The sequence below is a fragment of the Leptonychotes weddellii genome, chromosome 6 (assembly GCF_054177405.1).
Source record: "Leptonychotes weddellii isolate Sample4059 chromosome 6, ASM5417740v2, whole genome shotgun sequence".
Classification (NCBI taxonomy): Eukaryota; Metazoa; Chordata; class Mammalia; order Carnivora; family Phocidae; genus Leptonychotes; species Leptonychotes weddellii.
The window spans coordinates 110,413,976-110,440,481 of record NC_138374.1 but is presented as its reverse complement, the minus strand read 5'-3'; the positions used below and the strand labels follow the sequence as shown (position 1 = coordinate 110,440,481).

At 36.3% G+C, this 26,506-nt stretch overlaps 1 protein-coding gene across 1 annotated transcript; it reads left to right on the top strand.

The window, feature by feature from the left end:
- The first annotated feature begins 8,977 nt into the window (after positions 1 to 8,977).
- On the top strand, positions 8,978 to 25,118 carry ATP6V1G3 (ATPase H+ transporting V1 subunit G3). Its single transcript, XM_081824954.1, has 3 exons — positions 8,978 to 9,128; positions 20,064 to 20,164; positions 22,812 to 25,118. Exons 1-3 carry the CDS (start codon positions 9,047 to 9,049, stop codon positions 22,815 to 22,817), a joined length of 189 nt encoding a protein of 62 aa, XP_081681080.1. The 5' UTR covers positions 8,978 to 9,046; the 3' UTR covers positions 22,818 to 25,118.
- The last annotated feature ends 1,388 nt before the right edge of the window (positions 25,119 to 26,506 follow it).

The following is a 26,506-nucleotide window of genomic DNA, read 5'->3' as shown; positions in this document are numbered from 1 at the left end:
GATGAAGTAAAGTCCACCATCAAATTCCAGATGAAGAAGGTGCTGTGTCTGGCAGTGGCTGTTGGCCACGTGAAGATGACGGATGACGAGCTTGTGTACAGCATCCACTTAGCGGTCAATTTCCTGGTGTCCTTGCTCAAGAAGAATTGGCAGAACGTCCGGGCTTTATACATCAAGAGCACCATGGGCAAGCCCCAGCGCCTGTACTAAGGCCACAGTTCAATAAATCCTGGTGTTGCCCTCAAAAAAAAAAAAAAAAGAGCTTTATAAATATTAACTAATTTAATATTCAGAGCAAACCAGCAAGATAGGTACTAGTTTTATCTCCCATTTTACAGATGAAGAAATGGGCTCAGCTAGAAGAAAGGCTGAGTCCCGAGTCTATGCTATTAACTAGTTTTACATTGAGTTTATTATTGACAATACATAATCCTAACTGGGAAGTGAGGGCATGGAAATGAAGGTATACTCACTTAATGACTTGCCCAATAATTTTGGAATATATTGTAGTATTGTTTAAACCTAGTTGAATGTCCTCTCAAAGAATAAATTAAACAGAAAAATTTTGAGAGATGCTTTTTCCCCTGGTAGTAGAAAGCAACTAGTCTATTTAACATTATTGCTCTTTCTCTATCTTCTTTTCTTCAATTCCTTCTTTCTTTCCTTCCCTCTTTTCTGCTTCATTAAACCTTAGGTATACATTTGATTAAAATGTACAGGAAGAGAAGAAAAGAGGTAACATGGTGATGAATATACTGTAAGAAACAGGTCTCCACAGACCTCTTACACAGAGACATTCCCATTTATTACCAGATAGATTAGTTGCAGTGATCATACTCTCCCTGGTAGCTTCATATGTATTTGCTCATGCAACAATATTTGAACACCTACCATGTAGCAGGGATTGTTCCAGATGCTGAGCATAAGGGAATGAATTAAACAGGAAAAATCTATGCCTTGATGGAATATAGTACCCTAGTGGGAAGAGGTGGATAATAAACAAAGGAAATAGTAAAATAAAATGTAATATGGTGCTAATGGCTATGGAGTAAAATAAATAGAAAAGTAAGGTAGTGAGTATCTGAGTAGGAGAGGGAGGAAGAGTCTGGCAAATTTAGATTGGTTGGTCAAAGAAGTCCTCATTGAATCAGAACATGAGTGTGGGGAGGAAGCAAGCCACGCAGATACTTACGGATTAGCATTGTAGACAGAAAGAAGAGCAAATATATGGGTTCTAAGGCAGCAGCATGCAGGAGCAGGGAGGTCAGAGGAACTTGAGTGGAATGAATGGTGGAAGCTTTTAGATGCCTTGGTAAGGATCTCATCTTTACCCAACTGGTCTGGGCAATCATTATAAGACCTTGAACAGAGGAATGAGATTGTTCTCACTGTTTTAAAAGGATTATTCTCACTGTTATATTGAAAACAGATTTAAATAGGGCAAGAATAGAAATAGAAGAGCAGTTCATAGACTATGACAAATCATCTATTCAAGAGATGATGTGGCTTTGACCAGAGTATTAATGGAGAGATGAAGAGAAGTCAGATTCTAAATTTATTTTGAAGGAAGAGTCAACAGATTTGTTGAAGGATTGGATATGGGGAATGAGAGAAAAGAAGACTTGATTTTGAGCAAATATGTGAATGGAAGTACCTTTTTTTTTTTTTTTTTAAGTAGACTCCATGCCCAGTGTGGAGCCCAACTCAGGGTTTGAACTTATGACCCTGAGATTGAGACCTGAGCTGATATCAAGAGTCAGACACTCAATGGACTGAGCCACCCAGACGCCCCTGGACCTACTACTTTTTTTAAATGAGGGAAAAGTATAAGAGGAGCAGACTTGTTGAGGTTCAAGATCTCTGATTAGGGCATGTTAAGTCCAAGATACCTTTTAAACACGCAAGTGAAAATGGGGCTGGCATTCATAGGGTAGGTGTAAAGTAGGAATTTAATTTAGGAGTCATCAGCATAAAGATGACATTTAAACTCATGAGCCAGGATGAGATCACCCAGGGAGTGAATATAGATAAAAAAGAGAAGTGGTCCAAAATTGAATCCTGGGTAACTCCAACATTTGAAAAAAAAAAAAAAAGAAGAAGAAAGAAAAGGAAAAAGCAGAGAAAAGTAAAGAAAGAAAAAGAAAATGGGAAGAAACTAGATAAAGAAAAAAAGACTAAAAGGGAGCAGCTAGAAGTAGAAAGAAAATAAAAAATGTTGGTGTCCTTCAAGGTACGTGAAAGAAGCATTTCAAGAGATCCAACTAGGAGTAATGGAATAGAGTAAAAGAAACTCCAGAAAAGGGGCGCCTGGGTAGCTCAGTTGGTTGAACGACTGCCTTTGGCTTGGGTCATGATCCTGGAGTCCCTGGATCGAGTCCCGCATCGGGCTCCCTGCTCAGCAGGGCGTCTGCTTCTCCCTCTGACCCTCTTCCCTCTTGTGCTGTCTCTCATTCTCTCTCTCAAATAAATAAATAAAATCTTTAAAAAAAAAAGAAAGAAAGAAAGAAACTCCAGAAAGGCCCATGCCTATCTTTCAGAACAACATGGGTACTTCAGACTCTATCTTTCATCTGTTTGAATAAACACCCAGATCCTATAGTGAAACTTATTGTAGCAGTATATGGTAGACTAGAGAGTAGGAGGGGAGGGGAAACACTTACACAACAATCTCAAAACAACTTCCTCAGACTCAGATTTCCCACAGAATCCATCTCAAAAAGCAACATGAGCTTCACTAGAAATGGGGAAGCCATTTAATACCGCAAAAGAAACACAAAACTGAGACCTAAAGTGACAGCATTCTCTCACATTATAGAAATAATGAAGAAATACTGTCAGTTAAAATTGCATCTCTCTACCACTCACACAGTCTAGTATTTCTTCTACATTTGGAACTATTCTCATAGTCCCTATAGTCTACCTTCCATTACAGTTATTTCTATTAGACTTCAAGTGGAAAACAAGGACTGGAAGTCTTACTCAGGTAATCTAGCATGGCATAGGTATTTAAAACATTTTTTGAATGTATAAATGAAGGTCAGGTTTTGCAGGCATTGAGCAAAAAATAGACAGAGGGAGATGTAATGCACTCTTTAAGAAAACCGGAAAGGGAGATGAAAGGTCTATATAACCTAATCCTGAGAGCACACAATGGTAGAATCTATGTAGGAATCAATTTGCACAATCTCACCATAACTAGGAATATTTTATTTCAGCTCTAAGCAACTACCATATTTAATTAAAATGTTTTCACCTTTATTACTTTTTGTGCTATAATAATTGCTTACTACAAGTTTGTTCCTTTGATATAAGAAGTGCCCTGCTTCACAAAATGACAGTTTGAAATATGGCAGAATCCCCGCTTAAATTTCTCACAGTAAATAGAGTTCATTGTTGTACTTCATCTGAAAGAAAATGTTACCACAATTTCCAAAAAAAAAAAAAAAAGTTTGTGCCCACTATGTGCAAAGCACTGCTCCAGAAACAATCACAAGTAAAATGCCACCTTTATTCCCCCAAAGCTTATAGTTTGTGAGTGAAAAAAAGCAAATGAAGCTTGGGGAATGTCTTCTGAAATTAACGCATAAAGTCCTATAAAGTTCTAGATGAAGAAGGGATCAGTCAGGTCTGAGAGGACCTAGAAAGTTTCATCCTTTAAAGTAGACATTAAAATTGGGCTTTGAATGATTTTTGTTCTAGGGAAATATGAAAAAGTTATTCCAGGAAGAAGAAAGAGTCTGAATGAAAGTGTAGAGAAATGTTTCTGGTGTTGAAGAGACAATAGGTAGCATGGTGAGTAAGCTGGAGGGAGATATGGGAGAAGAGCCAGAGGATGAGAGACAGGAATAAGAAGGCTCATTTCCCTATCTAGTGGTAGAGATAAGAAAACAGAAGATGATCAATAGTTCACTTGTATTTGCCTTATATATTACTGCTCAGCTCTAATGAATAGGTGAAGTGAATAATAATATTGTGCTCTGTAGAAGCACCCAGACCAAGTCTTAGAGTTTTGCTTAATGATTGAAGTTGACAGCTTAGAAGCTTCAGGCCTTCAGGAAACCAGGGATTAATCTACTTTTCACTATTAATCAGATTCAGGGGCTAAACCAACATGGGCAAAAGAAGAAAGGATTATATGATTAGCTGAAATATGCAGAGGTGATGATGGAATGTATAGCAAGAGGAAGTCTGAGTAGAAATGAAACTTCAAACAAGAGAAACCAAATATATATGTGTGTGTGTGTGTATATATATATATATATATACTGAACACTTGCTAAATTTATAATTACAGCTATTCAAACATTTGATGTTAAACTTTTTTCAAGTTAAATACAAGTAAAAATAAGAGGCATTTCATTGTAATCCTTAACATTCAACAATTAAAACTTTTCCAAAGAGAACAGATTTTAAGATTTTGTCATTTTTTCTTAAAGATTTTATTTCTTTATTTGAGAGAGAGAGAGAACAAGCAGGCAGAGGGGGAGAGGAAGAGGGAGAAACAGACTCACTGCTGAGCAGGGAGCCCTATGTGAGGCTCAATCCCAGAACCCTGGGAACATGACCTGAGCCGAAGGCAGAGGCTTAACCGACTGAGCCACCCAGGCACCCCAAGATTTTGTCATTTTTAACAATTTTTTTTGCATTTTTCACTAATAAAAATATATGAAAGTATTTAGAAAAGATAATCAAAGAACAGAGACCTAAATATACACTATACTGATTTTTACACTTCCTCTTTACAAATTACTATGAGTGATATACCCATTTCTCTACTTCATTTGAAAAGCCAAATCCTATCTACTTCTTGGAATTTTTATAAAAATATATAGCTAAGTATTCAATTTATCATTGAAAATAGTAAATAATAGTAAAATAACACTATATATAATGTAATAAAATATATAAAGAATAAGTAATAGTATCAGTAAATTGTGTTATACATTGAAATCATCAATGTTAATATTCCATTAACATAAAAACCAAAAATGATTTATAGCAATCAAATTAAAGAAAACTCTATTATTTGGTTTAATTTCTAAGTATAAAAAAAAGTAGAATATAATAAACCATAAGACCAGAGCAAGTGGTCCCAAATAAATAGGATACGAAGAACTCTATTTCCTTAATATGAGCACTCCGGAGGGGGAATCTTCAACAAACAAGATCTCAGTTAAGCCAAATCTCACTTCGTTTTGATATTTTTATTATCAATTGTTTGAGCATCTGGCATTTTCATTGACCCACATTTTCAGTTTTTTTTATACAGAGGGAAAGGCCAATAGATATTCCTTGTTTTCCGTTTATCTTTTTCATCAAGAAAAAAGGAATATGGAAGGACATTTTTCCTAGGAACAAAAAGCATTGTGCAGCAGGAAGATGACTGACCCTGAGGTCAGGTCGTGACCTTGGGCCTCTCACTCATATTTTCTGAGCCATGGTTTCTTGACCATTAGTCTTGTTTGATAGAAGCCCTGTCTCTTTATTGATAAATAAAGATGTGATATGTGATAATGATACCCATGTCCAGTGCTACGGTGAGAATTGAGTGATTTAATATATAGACATATGCAGTATAAATTGTTTACAATTAGACCCAGTTTTGAAACACAGTTGGTATTTTATTAGTGACTAGAAAAAGAAATGCTTGTCTACTGATACCTCAATGTTACAAAATATTAAAAGCACAACTCAAAATCTAGGTTATTAGCAGATAAATTTTTTCAAAATATGATTATCCTTAAAGTGTAAATTTTATAAATAAAAAGTCACATCAGGCATTAGCTTTGATTTTTAAAAAAGGAATAACTCAGTTACAGTAAGTTACTATGATATAGTCATAATATAATAATATAGTAAATAAATATAAAAATAATCCATTGCATGTGTGATAAAGTTCAAATTCCACTGCTAGGCATCTGGCTCTATCTACCATACTGTCCACTTCTCCTTGACTTTGCCTTCTCATTTGTTTTGCACTTTATTCTGTTCAGCATGGTTTTATCTCTATGGAAGACATGGTAATATAATTGCAAGCTAATGCAAGTATAGACCTATTTTTACTTTTTTTTTTCCCCACCCAGAGCCCAGAATAAGATGAGTAGCTTCCTTGCCATTTTTCTGTTATGAATGGTCCTTTTCATCTCTCCTTTCCACTGGGAGGGTAGTCCTTTGTGGGTCAGGAGAAAACAGAATCCATTCTAACTCCCTACTTTGAGTTATGTCCAAAGTCTATCTCCTAAGAAGACACTTCTTCCAGATATTCCACTTTACATCTTTTTGTCAAGAGAGACTATACAATGTCCTGTCTATATTTTTGTGCCGAGAAGGCCTTTCCATTAAATAAAAGGAAAAAAACCTTTCTGCCATAAAATTAAAAATTATGTATTTTGATCTTAAAGAAAATATGATTAAAATTTTCTGCCATTGATATGTTCACTGAATGTTACAGGTATTTAGAAAGGGTCTAACAACACAGGAAAAAATGTTCAACATCACTCAGCATCAGAGAAATACAAATCAAAACCACAGTTAAATATCACCTCATACCAGTTAGAATGGCTAAGATTAACATCAGGAAACGACAGATGTTGGCGAGGATGCAGAGAAAGGGGAACCCTCTTATACTACTGGTGGGAATGCAAGCTGGTGCAGCCACCCTGGAAAACAGTATGGAGGTTCCTCAAAAAGTTGAAAATAGAGCTACCTTACAACCCAGTAATTGCACTATTAGGTATTTACCCAAAGGACACAAACATAGTGATTGGAAAGGGCACCTGCACCCCAATGTTATAGCAGCAATGTCTACAATAGCCAAACTATGGAAAGAACATGAATGTCCATCAACAAATGAGTGGGTAAAGAAGATATAGTATATATATATACAATGGAATATTACCCAGCCATCAAAATAAATGAAATCTTACCATTTGCAACGACTGTGGATGGAACTAGAGGGTATTATGCTAAGCAAAATAAGTCAGAGAAAGACAATTATCATATGATTTCACTCACATGTGGAATTTAGGAAACAAAACAAAGGAGCATAGAGGAAGGGAGGGAAAAATAAAATAGTATGAAATGAGAGAAGGAGACAAACCATAAGAGACTCTTAACTATAGGAAACAAACTGAGGGTTGCTGGGGGAGAGGTGTGGGAGTGGGAAAGGGTAACTGGGTGATGAGCATTAAGGAGGACACTTGATGTAATAAGCACTGGGTGTTATATGCATCTGATGAATCACTAACCTCTACCTCTGAAACTAATAATACACTATATGTTAATTAATTGAATTTAAATGAAAATTAAAAATTAATTAAACAAACAAATATATAAAAGGTCTAACAATATGACTGTATTAGTAGCAACTAACAATGGGTAATTCTTTTGTTCCATTCAATATCTAGGTTATTGAAAATTTGTCATGACTGCTATCCAACATTACGTACAGGATTCTGATAGGAGTATGAGAACTTTGTCAACTAAAATTTAATCAATATATTGCTGAGTTCCAAGTGTTTGAATTTGCTAATAGTATAGTTAGTCTCAGTGTGAATCATTGATGTATATTACCTGATGGTAGTGGCAGGAAGTGATGTTAAGCATTTTATGCATTTCACATAATATATATTTTCTGTTCTAATACTAACTGATGCCTAAAACAAGCCTAATCTGACACTAATGAACTACACTCCAGTTTGCCTTCACTTTTGCTCCTATGCATTTGAAGTATCTATTACCAGAGCTGTATTTGTTCACATATCTGTTTATTCCAATTACACCAATTATTGTAATTATGCAATAAAAATTAAATTTTATAAACTGATTAAATATGAATGCGAAAAGAAAGAAAGGTATTCCTGTGAAAAAGAGCTGATCATTTGAGAAAGATTTGCTAAAGATGACGTACACATAACGTTGTGCTACAGGCATGGATGATGGGATAACTCTAAACTTAGGGGAAAGTTAACATTAAAACCTTAACAGAATTAGCTCTCAGATTGTTTTACAATTATTTTGAAATCCATGCACCCTATTGAAAGAAATTCAACCTGGTGTTTATAGTGAGGCAATTGATGTGTAGTAAATGGAAGAAATAATATGTGAAATCCCAATTTGCAAACCATTTCAGGAAAAAAAAAAAAGCCTTGACCACAAATCAAAAGATTAGCTTTTCATTTCACATAACAATTCTAGATACATATAAAATGGTATTCTATGATTCTGCACTGTGATCAACATTCTCATTGTCCCGGTCACTACTGGATTGAATCAAATCAAGCAAGATGGATTTCACTGTACTATCTTAGGACAACACCCAGTATAAACACTGAGTAATATAAAATACATGTTTAGATTATTTTAATTTATCCTCAAAACCTACAGTTATAATTTCTCTTCATGTTGATTTTGTCACCACACTAAGATCTCCCTGGAACTCCAGCATATAGCATTACGAAAAAAGCAACACAATGCCCCAAAGAAATCTTTTCATTCCTATCACCTGAGGCCTACAGAAAGAAAAGAATAGATTCCTAGCCTATCTTCTGTGCACAAAGTCAGAAAGTCTCCTTCCTAGCGAAAGGTTAATAAAATTTGCCCTAAGCAGATAATTGAATCTCTAGAAACAAATAGAGGAAAAAACCCTAAAACCAGAACTGCATGGACAAGGAAAAAAAAAGGTCTTGCAACTTGAAAGAAAAATTTAGTAAACAAGTCAATATTTCCTGGAAGAAGAAGGAAGCTAATCTTCCAAAAGGCATCTTACTCATTTTTTATTTATTTCTCTTATTTCATAGCAAATACTGAAGTTGGCTGAAAGGACAAGTTTTCAGCTTCCTCATTTTGACTTAACTTGTTTTTCTGGATTCCACCCTTGGGCTCTCCTTGGGGCCCAGCGATCTGGCCCAGTCAGACCATTTTGAAACAAACACCCATGTTTAGAACTCACCGTTGACACAACAACCTGAGTTATGTGGTGATTTAGATAAATAGATCCACCACTTTCCAGATTTCACAGAAGCCACCTAACTCAAAGCAGGCTGCCATGACCAGCCAGTCTCAGGGGATCCACCAGCTCCTTCAGGCAGAAAAAAGGGCCAAGGACAAGCTAGAGGAAGCCAAGAAGAGTAAGTCTCCATTCTGTCTGACCTATGAGGGATTTGTCACAAAATGGGTGAGGGGGATGCAGTGAAATGAGCATAGACCTCTAGGGGCAGGCAGACTCTGGCTAAAACTTTGGCTCCACCATATCCCTCAGAAACCTTGGGCCAATTCACTGAAACTACCCAGTCATATGTCCCTATGGCCATAGTGGGGATGAAATCCTCTAACTCAGAGCCTTTGGAGAGGTTATGTGCTAAGTGAAATGATAATGGACATTGAAGTTACAGGGAGACATGACCTTGAGTCTTGTCTCTGCAACTTCCATAATGTTGCCACGCCTCAGTCTCTCAGTATTGTGAAATGATTAAGAGACAACTTCCAGAATGAATCTACTTACTAGCGAGAGAACTTGAGCAAGTTACTTACCCTCCATACACACCAGTTTCTGTTTCTGTGAAATTGTGATAATTAACATTTAATAGCTCATTCCCATCCCTCTTTTAATGGCTTTTAATTTCCAATATTTTAATAATATTTCCACTTTATTCTCACTTTCTAACTTTCTTTTTATTTAGTCATACATCTGTATATTAGCACAGAATGTTCTCAATAAAGGTCAACCCCCTTCCTACTCCCTTTGATATTCACCACAAAGATATGAATGAGATGTTACTATTATTTCAATTTTATGTATTTAGAAACTGAAGTTCATTATTTGCCAAAGATCATATTTTAAAAATAGAAAACACCATGCAGGCACCACATTTAATTCTTACCTTATTTACTCCTCACACCAACTTTTACTGCAAAGACAAAATGTGATGCTTAGATAAATTATGCAGCTTGCCCAAGGTCCCACAGAGGGTAAAGGGTATAGACAAGATTTGGACGGAGTCTGATCCCCAAGCAAGGATTGTAACTGTACTATACAAAATTTATATAATTTTCATTATGAATAAACAAACATGTTGTAGATCAGCAACTCATATTCAGGTTCTCTGGGCCAAGACCTATGTTTTCTCCACTACCTCATTTCATATCACATCATTACTTAATCTATAATAATTTGTGCCATTTACCTTCTTCCTAATTATATGTCTTGCATCTGCAATTTGATTCAAAGTTCAGCAAGATAGGGCCATGTCTTAAAAGTGTTGCTTATGTGACTCTTGGGATGAATATAGTGACGGGAATAGAGTAGGTAGTGACAAAAGCTTGTTAAAATGGATCGAATGAGATGTGGGAACAATATATTATAATGTAAGAGAGGAAGCCAGGAGTGAGGCAGTACTCAGTCTGCTGGGTTTTTGACCACAGGTAAAATCATTTTTCTTTCCTAAGTTGATTTCCTGAGCTGTCAGCAATGTAGGCACCAACAACAGCAAAAGGAAGACTCCATGTGGAAAGACCTAGAAAAGAAAAGGAAGGAGAAGAAATTAAGACAAACTTTACCTACTTCTCCATTTCTTTTTCTATAACAAACTATGCAAATGACTGCAAAATGGTATGGCATTTATATATTATGCTGCAAAAATATTAATATATTCCATTAAAGGGGGCTGCTTCAGATCTCAGTGAAGTTGTTACATAATACAATATAGGGTATAAATGTTTTGCCTTAAGGGATATAGACAGGGGTTTATAGACCTGATATATCAGGAATTCTCCTGAAGGCTGTTAGGTCTGTGGAAATGAAATATATAGGTCCCTACTCTCGACACTCACCAGCTAAGAGAGAACGTTGTGGCTGGGGTGGGGTGGGGGGAGATTGTGAATAGACTCGAAAAGCTGGGATGCGAGGCAACAGAGTAGAAAAAGCATTGGCTTTTTCTTATGTTTCTGTGTATAAGTCATTTAGAATCTCTGAGTTTCACTCTTCTTTTTTAATAGAAATATAAGATATATATGATATACATAAATATCAGGGTTATACATATGGCCATGATGTTTTAAGGATCAGAAAACTACCTATGAGTGCAATCGAAAAAATTATTTTTAACTTACATAATACGTATACTTGAATATTAGTATAAGTTATAAAAGTAAAGGAATGGAATAAAAGAACAGGACAAACCAGTTTCATTTCTTTTTACAACTGCCTCCACTTCTGGTCAGCTTTTCCTGTAATGAGGGAGACTTGGACTGCTTCTAGTAGATGGCTGGTAAAGCGCAGATATCTGCCTCTGTTCATTGATTACAGATTAAATTATATTTGTTAGTGTTTTTTTTTTTTAAGATTTTGTTTATTTATTTGAGAGAAAGAGAGAGACCAAGCAGGGAGGAGGGGCAGAGAGAGAAAGAGAGAGAGAGAAGCAGACTCCTTGATGAGCAGGGAGTCCAAGTAGGGGCTCAATCCCAGGACCTGGAGATCATGACCTGAGCCAAAGGCAGATGCTTAACTGACTGAGCCACTCAGGCACCCCAATTATATTAATTAGTTAAGACAAAAAAAATTTTTATGTGCAAAATAACCTTGCTGTTTGGTTAAATTTAGATGGAATCACAGTAGGTTGGCACTATTTTAAATTACCTTATTTGAAGTTAACACTTTTCGCCTTAAAAATTGTTCATTAATCAAAACATAAAAGTGAGTATGTTGGTCCAAGACAAGTTACATTTTTCAGAAGAATATCAGACCTGCCCTGGAGCTCCAGGTGTGGGGAACTGAACAACTCCCATCAGAATTAGATTAGAAATTCAAGACAGCATCATCAGTAGGAGGAGCAGAGACTTATATTTCTCTGAAATATAAGGCGTTTTTACTTGTAGTTGTGACTTTTTATGAGATCAGTATTTATTCCATTTACACCCTTTACAAACTTGAAAAACTCTACAGCTCTTTTGAAATGCTCAAATGTACGTGACTCCACATCACATAAAGAACAAATTATTTTCAAAGGTGAACCATAGCTTTCTCACAAATAAACACTCAATCTGTCTACTTTGGCAGCTGCCAAAAATAGTGTTTGTGTTTAACTCAAAATTACAACTTGCATGACGGGATATAGATCAAAAGATGTGATAAACAATGTAAATGTTCAAATCTGAATATGAGAAAAACTGAACAAGCGGGTATATTTAAAATGTTCTAAAAGCAATAGATAATCTTAATAAAAGTGAAGGACATCCAGAATTTTCTACCAAGATAGAAAATGGTCACCGCTCACTCCCTGGAGCTGCTGTGCCTGGTTACAAATCCAGCTTTTGCCTCCTACTAGGGGGGTGAATTGGCCAGGTCCTCTTCTAACCTCACTGTGATTTCCTCAGCCTCAAAATGGAGGTAACAGTATCTACCTCATGGAGTTGTCATAATTCCCAGAGTTAATACCTATAAAGGACTTAAAACACCTCTTGGCACATAGCAAGTGCTCAATAAATGTTAGCTATGGATATTCTTCCACTACTTAATAAAAAGAATTCTGTTGAAAAATACAGCAAAATAACAGAGTCCCATTGATCTCTTAGGCACAGTCTTCTCAGAGGACCTCATTGAATTACACACAAGTGCAAAATATATTCTTTTTTTTTAAAGATTTTATTTATTTATTTGACAGAGAGAGACACAACGAGAGAGGGAACACAAGCAGGGGGAGTGGGAGAGGGAGAAGCAGGCTTCCCGAGGAGCAGGGAGCCCGATGCAGGGCTCAATCCCAGGACCCTGGGATCATGACCTGAGCCGAAGGCAGACGCTTAACAACTGAGCCACCCAGGTGCCCCCAAAATATATTCTTAAGATAATATTTTAACTATCTACTTTGATAATATGTCAGCTAATACAGTAAAGCAGATTTCGTTTTTGTGGGCTTATAGGATGCCAGCCATCAATATTTTTTTAAATCAGGTAATTGCCTATTTGTTTCCAAATATGCAGATATTCCAAATTATTTAAACAACCACCTTGATGTGATTTAATAAATTCTTCTCTATGCATGTGAGTGCTTTGGTTCATGAAGACATGACTTTTAATAAACTAATAAAGTAAAAGTTGCTGTATTCGAATTTCATGGCCCTGTCTTGTGTGTTTTGTAGGCCTGTAAATTTTTTCTTTCTTTACAGTCCACATACTAATGGGGTATTTGTAAGTATACTGGACTTTCATTTCTTCAAGTGGGTCATATTAAAATAATAGCCACAGAACATTTTCATCTAGTAATAGCATTTGATTATATGCAATCAAGATCTACACAAAAATACGTACGATTTTTTTAAATAAGGAAAATACAAGTACAAAGAATAGCAGAGGAAACACCAAGAAAGCAAAGATATGAAATGAGAGATTAGGGTCAGCAGAGAAGCTCTGTAACAATCACAGGCACCAAAAGAGAGGTTGCTTCATTGTTTTCCTGGTGACATTACTTTTTCCAATGTTTGTAGCAGGTGAGCAAAATAATAACATTCTTTGAACCACATTGGTTTTCTCATAATATTAACAATCCCCAAAAGCCCAGAAAAGCTGTTGTTGTTTCTCTTCTGCATGGTATAACAGAATCAAAACGATTATTAGTCACATATAGAAATCTCCCAACATTCCCAAAGTGCTCTTTGTTTTCCTACCAAGTCAAGGTAGCTTCTGTCCTGTTTATGCATATTTTTGTCAGGTGTCTCATTCATTCGGATACCTACTCTTCCAACCACACTCCGGTATCTGGCTTTGTTTCCAATGCTCAACTGACATTGTTGTCTGTTCCTCACTGAGCCTCTGTATTGTTTTCCTAGGGCTTCTGTAACAATTACCACATACAGGATGGCTTAAAACAACAGAAGTGTATTATCTCACAGTTCTGGAGGCCAGATGTCCAAACACAAGGTGCCGGCAGGGTTGGTCCCTTGTGGAGGCACTAAAGGGGAATCTGTCCTAGCTTCTGGTGACTGCCAGCAAGTCTTGGCATTCCTTGGTTTGCAGCTGCATCATTCTAATCTTTGCCTCTGTAATTACAGACCTCCTTCCTTATGTGTCTTCTGCGTGCCTCTATGTCTCTACATCCAAATCTCCCTCTCCTATAAGGACACCAGCTATAGGCCCCATCTTAAATCAGTGTGACCTCATCTTAACTTGATTACATCTGCAAACACTTTATTTCCAAATAAGGTCACATTCACAGTACCAGGGGTAAGGATTTAAACATATCCTTTTGAAGGACACAGTTCAACTCACAACATCTTCTAATTGTCAAATCCACTTGACTGTCTTGAGCCTTATCTTCTTTGTTCCCCGTTGTAAGTGAAAACTTCTCACAGAAGTTACCTATATTCCTTGTGTTTACATTTTTTATTCCATTTTCTCCTGAACCCACTTTTTTCATTAATTTTTTTTATTTGAGTGTAGTTAACATACAATATAGTGATTCCACTTCTCTATACGTTATCCTGCGCTCACCACAAGTAGAGCTGCCATCTGTCACCACAGAACGTTATGACAATATCATTGACTATATTCTTTATGCTGTGCCTTTTATTCTTATGATGTATTCATCCCATAACTGGAAGCCTGTATCTCCCATTCCTCTTCACCCATTTTGCTCATCCACCCACCCCCCTCCCTTCTGGCAACCATCATTTTGTTCTCTGTACTTGTAGGTCTAATTCTGCTTTTCGTTTATTTATTCATTTGTGTTTTTTTAGATTCTGCATATGAGTGAAATCATATGGTATTTGTTTTTCTCAGTCTGACTGATTTCACTTAGCATAATACCCTCTTTAATCAGACTTTTGTCCCTACAACTCCACCAAAGCTCCCTTTGCCAAGACCACAAACATTGCTAAACCTTTTATTAATTAAATATCTCAGTCACAACTGGATCCCTCTTTTATCTTTGAAACTCTTCCTTTATTTGACTTTGGGACACCACTTTCACGGTTGGCTTTCTGTCATCTTTCCAGTCTCTAAAGTTGGGCTCCAAATTTGGACCTATTTTCTTCTATATCTGGAGATACTTCCTATGTGATCCCATCTAATCCCATGGCTCTAAACACCAGCTGCATGAATGATGATTCCTAAACTTGGTATTTCCAGCCCTCATTGCTTCCTCAATCTCCAAATTCATGTAAACATCAGCCTTCTCACCATTGCCACTAGATGTTTAATAAGCATCTCAGTTAAACTACATTCTTGACTCTACTCCCAAAATTAAATGTTAGAGTCACCATTGCCTTATCTCTGTCTCTCATGTTTATTCATTGACTCTGCCTTCAAAGTATATATAACTTCTTACCAACTCCTCTGTTACTTTACTCTTTCCAGCAATCATTAACATTTATCTGAGCTATCGCAGTGGATTTCAAACTGGTCTTCCTATGTCTCCCCTGCCCCTACAATCTGTTCTCACCACACCCAGTCAAAGAAATCCTTTTAAATCATATATAATATTATGCCACACCTTTGCTAAAAACCCTTCATGAATTTAGCGTCTCAAGAAACAAACACTGTATCATGCCCCAGGAGCTCTGTGTGACCTGGTGTCAGTGCTACCTCTCTGATATCATCTCCCAACATTCAATCATCTCATTCGCTTTGTTCCAGCCGTGACAGCATTTTTGCTGTTTCTCGAGCATGTCACATACCCAGGGTATTTGCATCTGCTGTTGCCTCTGCTTGGAATGCCCTTCCCCTTTAGATATTTGCATGGCTCATTGTCTTATTCCTTCAGGTCTCTGCTCATATATCTCTTCATCCAAAAGACACTACTTACCTAAATTAACACCCACCGTCTCTCTATCCCTTAGGCTCCTTCTTTCTTCTTCTTGGTACTTATTATCTCTATCATATCATACACTACCTGTTTTCTAGCTCCCCTTAATGTGTTCAGAAACAAGCTCCATGAGAAGAGAAAGTTTGTCTGTTTATGGTTTTCACTGCTGTATTTATAGATCTAGAAACAGCGTGTGGCACATAGAGGATATTCGATAACATTGGTTGTTTAAATGTCTCTTTTTTCCATTCTCTGCAGCATTTGACTCTGTAGGCCACATCCTTCTTGAATGTTCGTTTGGTTTCCCCTACTTCTCTGACCGCTAACTCTCAGGCTCCTCCTGAGGGTCCTCTTCCTTTTCTCATCTCTTGAATGTTGGCATCCCCCCAGATTGAGACCTTAGCTCTCTTTTCTCTTCATTCTGTATACACTCCCTTGGTTTCAGTCCAAATCCCATTGCTATGACAAGCACCTACACAAACCCAGATGACCGACATGCAGATCTTTGTCTCCATTTCAAAACTTGCTTCTGGATCCAAACTTGTCTGTCCAGATGCCTTCAATACCTCCACTTGCATGTCCTCAGGGAAGCCTACAGAGGCTTTTCTAGTGACAGCCGGAGGACTGTTCCTCAAACTCACATTGTATTCATTGATTTTATTCCTAACAAAAAGTCCCCAGAAATTGGGCTTATTTTCCTAGTAATGATTAAAAATAATCAAATAGCTGTTCTTTGTTATGCATTTTATTTATATTTTTTCCTAATACATATAAAGATTCATTGCAGTAGATTATTAAATCTGTTTTGTGATTGAGAAAACTCAGGCTCAGACGCACTAACTAGCTCAAGGTTACAAGGCTTCTAATATCTCATTTTAGCTGTACACTAATCACAAAAAGATCCCAGAACCAATTTAACAATCTGGTCAACAGAATGGGCCTCCCTGTGTCTCAAGGGCTCATTTGCACTTGGGATACTCAATTCACTTGGCATCTCCTAACCACAAAGCCAGGAAGAGTCCATCCTTGAGCCTTGACCACCCTCCTCACTCCCACATGGAGTTCAGTTTTAACCTGCCCAAATTGATTTTTTCATTCTTTTCCCACAAATCCCCTGGAAATCAAACATCTCTCCTTCTCTTTCCTTCCCATAAAATTTCCTGTAAAATATCTCAATAAGGGCATGTTGAACGTAAGACATATTTGCATGACAAGCCGCATGTCTAAAAATGAAATGCATTATTAAGGTGCAGCTGTTTACAAAGAATGTCCAAAAGTATCTTAGAAAGGGTCACTGTGCCTTGTTCTAATCTCCAAAATGGACTATTTGTCCCCGTTGCTGTCCTGCTTAAAAAGTCCATTCAGCTCAATCATTCCCTCCTCAGAAGTTCTTCCCTGACCTCCCTTGGCAGCCTCCTCTGACCACCACTCTACATATCTGTGTTCCGTTGTTTATATTTTTGATTTACCTTAATAACATAAGACATAACACGACTATTGGGATGAAAGGCAAGCACAGATTGTCTAGAATTTAGACATGATGCTAATTTCCATAAATTTGTGGTTTTTAACTGCCATGGAAGAAACAGAACCAAAACATACGTTCCATTGTTTTTGTAACTCATTATGTGTATTCTTCACAATTTTATGTATTTTATAGTTTCCTCTCGGAAGCCGGAAATCATGTACACATTTCCAAATTACACTGACTTTATGCCAACTGGAGGCAAGGGCCATATCATACGCATTTCTCTACCCTCTGTAGCAGAATATATAGTAGGTGTTCAGTACACGTGGAATGAAAAATGGATGGACGAATCAAAACAGTCCTTTCCTGCCCCACTCTGGAGCACCTGCTTGAGTAATATTCAAAATCATGATGCAAAAGATAACCACATTTTTTAAACCAAACATTAGAACATTTGGTCTCATAGCATATACGACCTTGTAAGAATTTGGGGACCAAATATTTGATTGTCATATTTAAAAATCTGGGCTTTCGCATATGGTCACCCCTCTGTTTGCTACAGAAAGTATTGAGAAATAAGAACATAAACCTAAACGCCGCTTGGGATACAGTAGCCATATTTTTAATGCTTAAGAAGAAAGAGGTATAATATTAAAATTTGGAAATCCTCATACAAAGACAGAGAAGCAAGCTAGAGGTTAATAGGAGCTGATCTGATGCATGCATTTTGCTTCACCTCGAGGGAAACTGCAGGCTTGAGGCTCCAGTTTCTTGCCCTGGATTAAATCAGGTGTAGCCTAGGCAGGCTCTCACGCAGCAGCAGCTGCTGAGTCTGTCCAGAAAACGGCTGCGCTAGCAGCGATTTCCCCGCGGCCCTCCTGTTTAACTGAATGAGAACCAGCAGGTGACTGGTGCCATGACGGGGGAATCACAGACCCGCTCTCAGCCGATCACTGTGTGGCAGAGCTAATAGACACCCTTTTAAGTGGCGCCCTGGATTCTGCTCAGGGATAGGGCATGCAGAGGTTTTCCTATTATTATTATTATTTCCATGTCCTAGAGTTGTGACTTTGAAACCAATGTTTTTACATATTATGTAATTAACATGGCGAAGTAGTGATGTCTCATGTAATTTATTTTATAAAGTGATTATGTATCTTACAACCCATTATTACTAAGAAAATGTTAATACACCTTAAATATATTTTTGTCCTAATGTTAATGACAAGCAGTGATAAGAAAGAGAGCCGGGGATCAAGGAACAGTTTCCCTTCCCAACATACTGTGTATTTGTTCTGTGAATAGTATGTGTTTGGATGCCACAAAATGGTTAGAAATGTGGAGAAGGAAGGCATCTGTATATACAAAATGGTAATGAGCATTCATTAAGTAGGAAAAAGGTAAGCATTGCTGTTAATGTTCCATTAAGCCTCAAGCATCAGAAGAGCACTAAATTTCACCAGATCTTGGATTTTATAGGGAGTAAAGACAAAGCTAACTATCTGTTTTGAATGAGGTTTACACAGTCCTATTCAAAGACAATAGGCATTAAAAGAGACACATGTCAATTTATAACTCAGTGAATCTATCTTTATAGAATAAATAGAATATATATATAGGCAACTAGCAAAGCAACTCATGCCTAGCAGGGAGAGAAATTTAGAAACTATTTACACTCAAATGCTACAAAGATATATAAAAATAAAGGCATATAAAAACATGTACGTGGATGACAGAAGTTTATGCTAAGATTTTGCTTTGTGCTACTTAATGAGAACACATTTTGTTCAAAGTCTACACAATATAACAAACAGTTGACAAAAATTATAAACAAAAGCTTGAGACATTATCAGAGAATGTTAAATAAGCAAAAGAATGAAGGCATTTAACTGAAATTAAAAGACAATAGATTCAGATAAAAAAAATTTAATACAGTTCAGAGTTTCTTTAATGATCACAAAGCATTAGGACCTAACCCCCTGAAGGTGGTGGGGGATGGGGGCATAGCAACAATTAATATTAGTCTGTAAGCCCCCAAATTTACTCTGGTTGTCAAAAAAAGTCATGTGCTTAGTTAATGATCCCTACAGCATTGTATTTGTCTGAAACTTTCATCTACATCGCTGTCTGCTGGCTTAAGGCTTACACCTTTGCTCTTAATAAAAGAAAAGAAAGCTATTTAACTAAATCTCCTAACCATTAAAAACAATTGGTTTTATGGCCACTTTCAAGTCCCCCTCAGAGAAAGCTACTACAAAAAAAATACCTACTTTGATGTGCTGTGGGGCTTAATCAGACATTCTAGAGTCAACAAATGCTAAGAAAAAAAACCCCAATAAAATGCTTTAAAAAATTGTAAGTCAGTTTGATAGAGTCTGAGTTGCATGTTTGTAGCGCTTTTGGAGATCTGCCAGTGTTAAATAGGATCCAGTTGGTGTGGGCTGAAGGATTCCTGGCAGCAAATCAGGACAGAAAATCTGACCAAATAATGTCTTTTCGAATAAGTGACAGCTAAAATCTGTTCTCTGGCTCTTACTGCTGTGAGTAAATGGGCAGATATTTTATTTAAACACGTAAGTGTGAAAGAAAGTTGTCATTTCCATGTTCTGAAAAATCCAATTGAAAAAATAAGGTATTTTTCAATATTGTTTTTTAATGAAGTTTGCTATTTTAGGAAAATTTGTCAAGAAAATAATGTAGACCTCACCTATTTGTTTTTTTTTTTTTTAGAAATCAAGTTTGAAATTCCATGTCTATTTAAAAAAAAAAATCATTCCTTCTATGCCACTGTTAATATTCAGGAAAAGAGAAGCGATTGAAGCAAGCTAAAGAAGAAGCTATGGCAGAAATTGACCAGTACAGAATGCAGAGAGAGAAGGAGTTTAGACTGAAACAATCTAAGGTAAGCAAGAAAGTAAACACAGCTTTTTTTAATGCAGCATAGATTATAATATATTAATATTCAAAAGGTATAATGCAGAATATCAAGGGAGAAAAATACACTGGATTGAGCAGATGCAGTTCAGCTAAGCCTGAACATCAAACTAAATCTTACACATTCTAGAATTACTGATTTTACATTTTCACTTTCAAGGCTTTTTGATTTGCTATAGAAAGTGTCAATCAATAGCTAATATCTAATATGTGGTACCCGTTAAAAATCATATTTTAAAATATTTAAATTGAAGGGCCTGGTTGAAGTATTATTCCTACCACAGATTACTGACTGACACATTTTATTAAGAAAAACACTTCAGAAAACGTATTTTTTCTATCAACGTTTACTACTACAATCAATAAAGAAGTGTTGCACACCATTACAGAATGAATTTGTTAAGCCACATCATCTTTGGTGAATTCAAGATTTACAAATGACCAAAGTAGATAGTGCTGCGTATTGCTGAAAAGGCTTCTGGTCGTTTTTTTTTTTTTTTCCTTTTCAACTGTCTGGCTTCATTCAACAAATTTTTCATGAAAATATTTTTAAAAGGGTTTTTCCTCCACTAGCATTTTCAAAATATCTACAATTTACAGTAAAAAAAAAAATAAGTACATGAAACTTTCAGAACCAACATCCTCCCTTCTATGTTGCAACATGGACTAAAAAAAAATTATTAAATTTCATGTGTTACAAACTAAAGTTTATATGATATGGTATGGTTTTTCCTCAGTAGAAACATAAATAAAGGCTGACACTGCAAGATAAATTACAAGCACTTTGGAAATCCCCTTCTTTACAACTTTTATTTTAGTGGGAGTGGATGTGGGGCTTGTGGAGGATCAGGTAAATTGAGTCCCATGGTAGGAAAAACTTTTCCAGTGCGCTCTTTCTTTTTCCTTTTTTCTTAATTTTCTTTTTTTAAAAAAAATTTTATTTATTTATTTGACACACACACACACACAGAGAATGAGCTAGGGGAGGGGCAGAGGGAGAGGGAGAAGCAGACTCCCTGCTGAGCAGGGAGCCAGATGTGGGGCTCCATCCCAGGACCCCCGGATCATGACCTGAGCCGAATGCAGACGCTTAACTGCCTGAGCCACCCAGGCACCCCCAGTGGGCTCTCTCTTAACAGAAAAAGTCCTTCCTAGAATAAAAATGGACCACTCAGCTAAAATAAATTCTTCTTACCAGTATTTCAACAAAGGCATCATAAAATCCAAAGTCTATACACAGCCCTCCATGATTGGCCCTTGGCTATCTTGCTAATCTGTCAGTTCTGAAAATGTCATGCGCTTAGGTTTTACTGTGAAACGCAGATATTTTTTAAATGCTAGTGTAAGGAAAAGCATTTCTTTATATTCTATGAAAGATTTATTGAAAGAAGCCAGCCAATTGAAAAGGAAATCATAAGGAAATAGAACAGTGTTCAGCAATGTGAAACAGTATCTACTGTGGTCATTTGTAACATTTTCTATTACTTTTGTCTCTACTTGTTCTATTCTAGCCACATCTGCCTTCCAGTTCTTCCTCAAACAGACTGAACACACCATTGCCAACAGCACCTTTGTTATATTTGCTCCCTGGAATCATCTTCTTATAGACATTTTCATCCTTCTTTGATCTCTGTTCATTTGTTAACTCTCCTTTCTGATCACTTTATTTAAAACTGTGTCTTTCATTAAAAAAAAGAAAGTAATTCCCCACTATAGTCATATCATGTATCATTACTAGATACATTATATATTTACATTTTTTTACTCTTGCCTATCTTTCCTTCTGAACTATAACACCAAAATGGCAGGTTCTATGTTTTGTTCTGTCACTTTCCCCAGCGATGGAATAGTGTCTGCTCCATAGTAAGCATGCAATAAATATTCACTGAGAGAATGGGTAACTAACATTTCTTCTGTGCCTTTATCTTTCCCATTGAGTCCTGTCATGACCCATGACATATTGGGACCTGAGAAAATAGTCATCCTTAATACCAACCAACATTTATTATTCCAGGCAGAATATTTCTGATGTATTTATTTCTATTTTTAAGTAGTAACAAGACTGACTGTAATTTTAGAAAGTAGTTGGGTTAAATCTCTTGAAATATTGTTTCTCCAGAAGGATCTCATAAGATGTAAATCTGGTTCAGGATATTTGTTCTCTACTTTGGAAAATAATTAAAACTCCTCATTGCTCTCATAATTAGAGCTCTAAGCCAATTTTCCAGCTAGTTGATCAAAAGCTCACAGAGAAAGGTCAACATGCTTAGGCCTCCGCTACTTCAAGCATTTTGTAAAACCATTAGCACAAGATATTCTTTCCTTGGCATGACCTCCATATGTCAGACATATTGCTATTCCAGTTAAATCTCATCATCATTAACCCAGGGCAAGTAGGAGGTCTGGGAGGAGACCCAAGAAGCCAGTTTTCTGCCTGCTGTGGGGGAGACACCTCCATGTTACTTTTTCTAGTTGCGTCTTAGCTCTTGCTAATGTATGTGTTGTTTCAATTCCCCTGATGTATCAACAGAAGCAGGTATCCCAATGTGAGTTGTTTATCAACAAATATTGTTTTATTAAAGATTTATTTATCCCTTGCTTGTCATTGCTACCAGATATAATTTCTTCTACAAAAGAAGATATTACATTGCTAAAAGGAAATCTGGACGACAGTAGAAACATGAAATCTATTGTTAATGCATGTAGAAGTTAGATGGACCATGAGTCTAAACAGAAGACATGAAAATGGTTGCCTGGGGCATCTTGAAGACTTTTGTATCTTTAGTCTTTCTTCCTGAATTCATATCATGAAAATATTCTGTTTTCCTGAAACAACCATAGATTGAGAATGTAAAACTGTGTTTTCCTTATGATAGTGGGGCCTGAAACTGAACCTCTGCTTTCTCTTAAAAAAAAAAAAAAGTTTTATTTATTTTATTTGAGAGAGAGAGTGAGTGTGTGTGGGGTGGGGGGAGGAGAAGGAAGAGGGAGAGAATCTCCAAGCAGACTGCCTGCTGAGCAGAGTCCAACGCAGAGGCTCAATCCCACAATTCATGAGATCATGACCTAAGCTGAAACCAAGAGTAAGATGCTTAACCAATTGAGCCACCCAGGTGCCCCCGCTCTGCTTTCTCTTAAACAGGAACATTTGAACAATTGGAACATTTGAACAATTTATAAAGAAACGTATTGAATGTTGAAAGATTTCACCAACACCATCAGTCATTTAGTTGTAAATCTATATGCATCAATCTCAATACTGAAGCTTTGAAAATTAACAAGAAGTCCTTAAAGGGCACCCTTTGATGAAATGTACCACCCCATGTCACACAATTATTAACTTCTAATTTATATAGTGTCCCAAACATTCAGATAGCAGGCTTCTGCCAACAAGAGCAACAGAATGTAGGTAATAAGTTCTCTGTAATGCCTAGAGTTCTGATCATTCTATTCAGTTCAGCAAATATGCATTGAGCATCTACTACGCTTCAGGCAGTGGTTGAGACACTTATAATCCATCAGTGGACAAGATGATTGATCCTTTGTGGAGCTTATGTTCATTCCTTTACTCTCCTGTATGGCTTAAATCAACACTGTCTGCCTATATAAAGGTATGGAATTCTTCCTGAGGAAGGCCATTTAAAATAGTATATGGTACCAGAGAAGAGGTGGGTGGGTGAAGGGTGTTAAGAGTACACTTATCTTAATGAGCGTCGAGTAATAGAATTGTTGAACCACTGTATTGTACACCTGAAACTAATATAACACTGTATGTTAAGTATGCTGGAATTAAAATAAAAAATAAAGTAAAAAAATAATAAAACAGTATATGGTTGGTCACTGGTATAACAATGTCTAAGAAACACTGTAGAAATTGAAATTACTGCACATCAAATAAACTCAAAAATAATATTATGTTTAATTATTCAGGATGAGACATGGACTATGGGCTACTTTTTAACGGTATTCCAATGTTTCTGGAACTGTAAAATGGATTAAAAATTAAAAAGCACAAGCAACACAATCAGTAAAAATTCATAATAATAATCACTAGTGTTTACTGATTAGTTGCTCAGGGCTAAGCTCCTTGTTACGTACCATCTCTACTATAATCCTTTCAGAAAATCATCATATTGTCTTAGAAAAGCACATGAAGAATACAACTAATAGTAGTAGCTGTCATCTGTGCATTAGACCTGCACAGTCAAAAATGGTGGCCACTTCACATATATAGCTAAGGAACACTCAAAATGTAGCTCGTCCATGGGGGGGGGGGGGCGTGTAACTGGGTGATGGGCATTAAGGAGGGCACAGGATGTAATGAGCACTGGGTGTTATATACGACTGATGAATCACTGAACTCTACCTCTGAAACTAATAATACACTATATGTTAATTAATTGAATTTAAATTAAATTAAATTAAATTAAAAAAAGAAATGTAGCTAGTCCCTATTAAGATGTTCTATAAGTGTAAAATATATACCAGATTACAAAAACTTAGTATGAAAAACAACAATGCAATAATTTTTATACTGATTGTACAAGATAATAGTATTAAGAATACATTAGGTTAAATAAAATATATTATTAAAATCAATTTTGCCTCTTTCTTCTTACCTTTTTAATGTGACTCTATAAAATTTAAAATTACTTATATGGCTTGTTGGGACACCTGGGTGGCTCAGTTGGTTAAGTGACTAACTTGGATTTCGGTTCAGGTCATGATCTCAGGGTCGTGAGATGGAGCCCCGTGGTGGGCTCCCCGCTCAGCAAGTAGCCTGCTTGAGCTTCTCTCTCTCAAAGAAAGAAATAAAATCTTTTTAAAAGATTACTTATACGGCTTGCTTTGTGGGTCATGTTACATTTCTATTGGACAATGCTGAAATAAAGAACCTAAGGTTGAAATGAATTTTTCCAAGGTCCTACAGGATAGTTGCAGCAATCTAACCTAATAATTGCTATTTTTAACACTGCTCCAAAGAAAAATAAATAATAATTTTAAAATAGTTTGTTTTATAAATTTTTCATCACTAAAGACATTGGATTTAAGACTTTTTTTGAGTTTGGTAGAATTTCACTTAAGATAGTAGATTTAGAGGAAAAATAGATTTTGGTAAAATTATTTTGGTAAGTAGTTCTCTTCCATTTTTAAACTTATTCCTAGCAAGGGAAATTCAATCTATATGTCTCTGCTCCTTGTATTCTCACTTATCAAAATGTTATTATTTTTTTTTTTTTTTTTTTATTTGAGAGAGAGAATGAGAGAGAGAGTGAACATGAGAGGTGAGAGGGTCAGAGGGAGAAGCAGACTCCCTGCCGAGCAGGGAGCCCGATGCGGGACTCGATCCCGGGACTCCAGGATCATGACCTGAGCCGAAGGCAGTCGCTTAACCAACTGAGCCACCCAGGCGCCCTATCAAAATGTTATTTTATAAAAGTTATTTGATGTCTTAGAAGCTAGATTTCCTTAAGTGATTTTCTCTAAACTGGGAAGCCCTTATTGCATGGAGTATAAACAAAAAAGAACTTGAACCTGATGGCCTCAATCACATTTGATTTCAAGTTTAGGACCCAGAAAGATAATGTGAATTCTAGAATTTAGAATAGTCTAAAGACCCTGAGGTAGAAGTCAATCATTAGTGGAGTCTCTTGGATTGAACTAAATGCACACTCACAGAAGAGAAAAACAAAAACAAAAACCAGCTGTGTAGCCTTAACAATACTGTTTAAGACAGGCTGAGTTTACAAAGGAGATAAATTAGGAGCTAATTGTTTGCTTAGCAAAGGATAACTTTACAAAGGGTTTCACTGCAGAATCCCTTTAAATAGGCAATCCCCTGGTGAAATTGTATTTTGGTCAAATCTCTTGGAGATAATGGGAAATACTGGGAAACGCTGCCTATGAGAGAGCAACCAGGAAGATATATTAAACTGCATCTAAAAATATAATGTAACTAAATGGACAAGTATATCTAAGTTGAAAGAAATTCAATTTATATTAAAATTTTCAAAATTATATCTATTACCCAAAAAGAGATACCTATGCATGTCAAAGTATCTTACCAGGCATGTTGTTGCTTATCTTCCTGAAAAACAACAATCAGTTCAGATAATATATTTTAAAAATTGGCAAACCAGTTATTTGCTCTTTAAAAACCAGCAAAACTGGTTTAATGATGTCTTTCAACTTTATTTTCCAGACTTTTAATTCAGAAAAGTAAGCCATGGGGAAGATACAGGAACTGAATTGAAACTATTATAAATATATGAAAAATGTAATACATGAAAAAACTTCTGAGTATGGTATC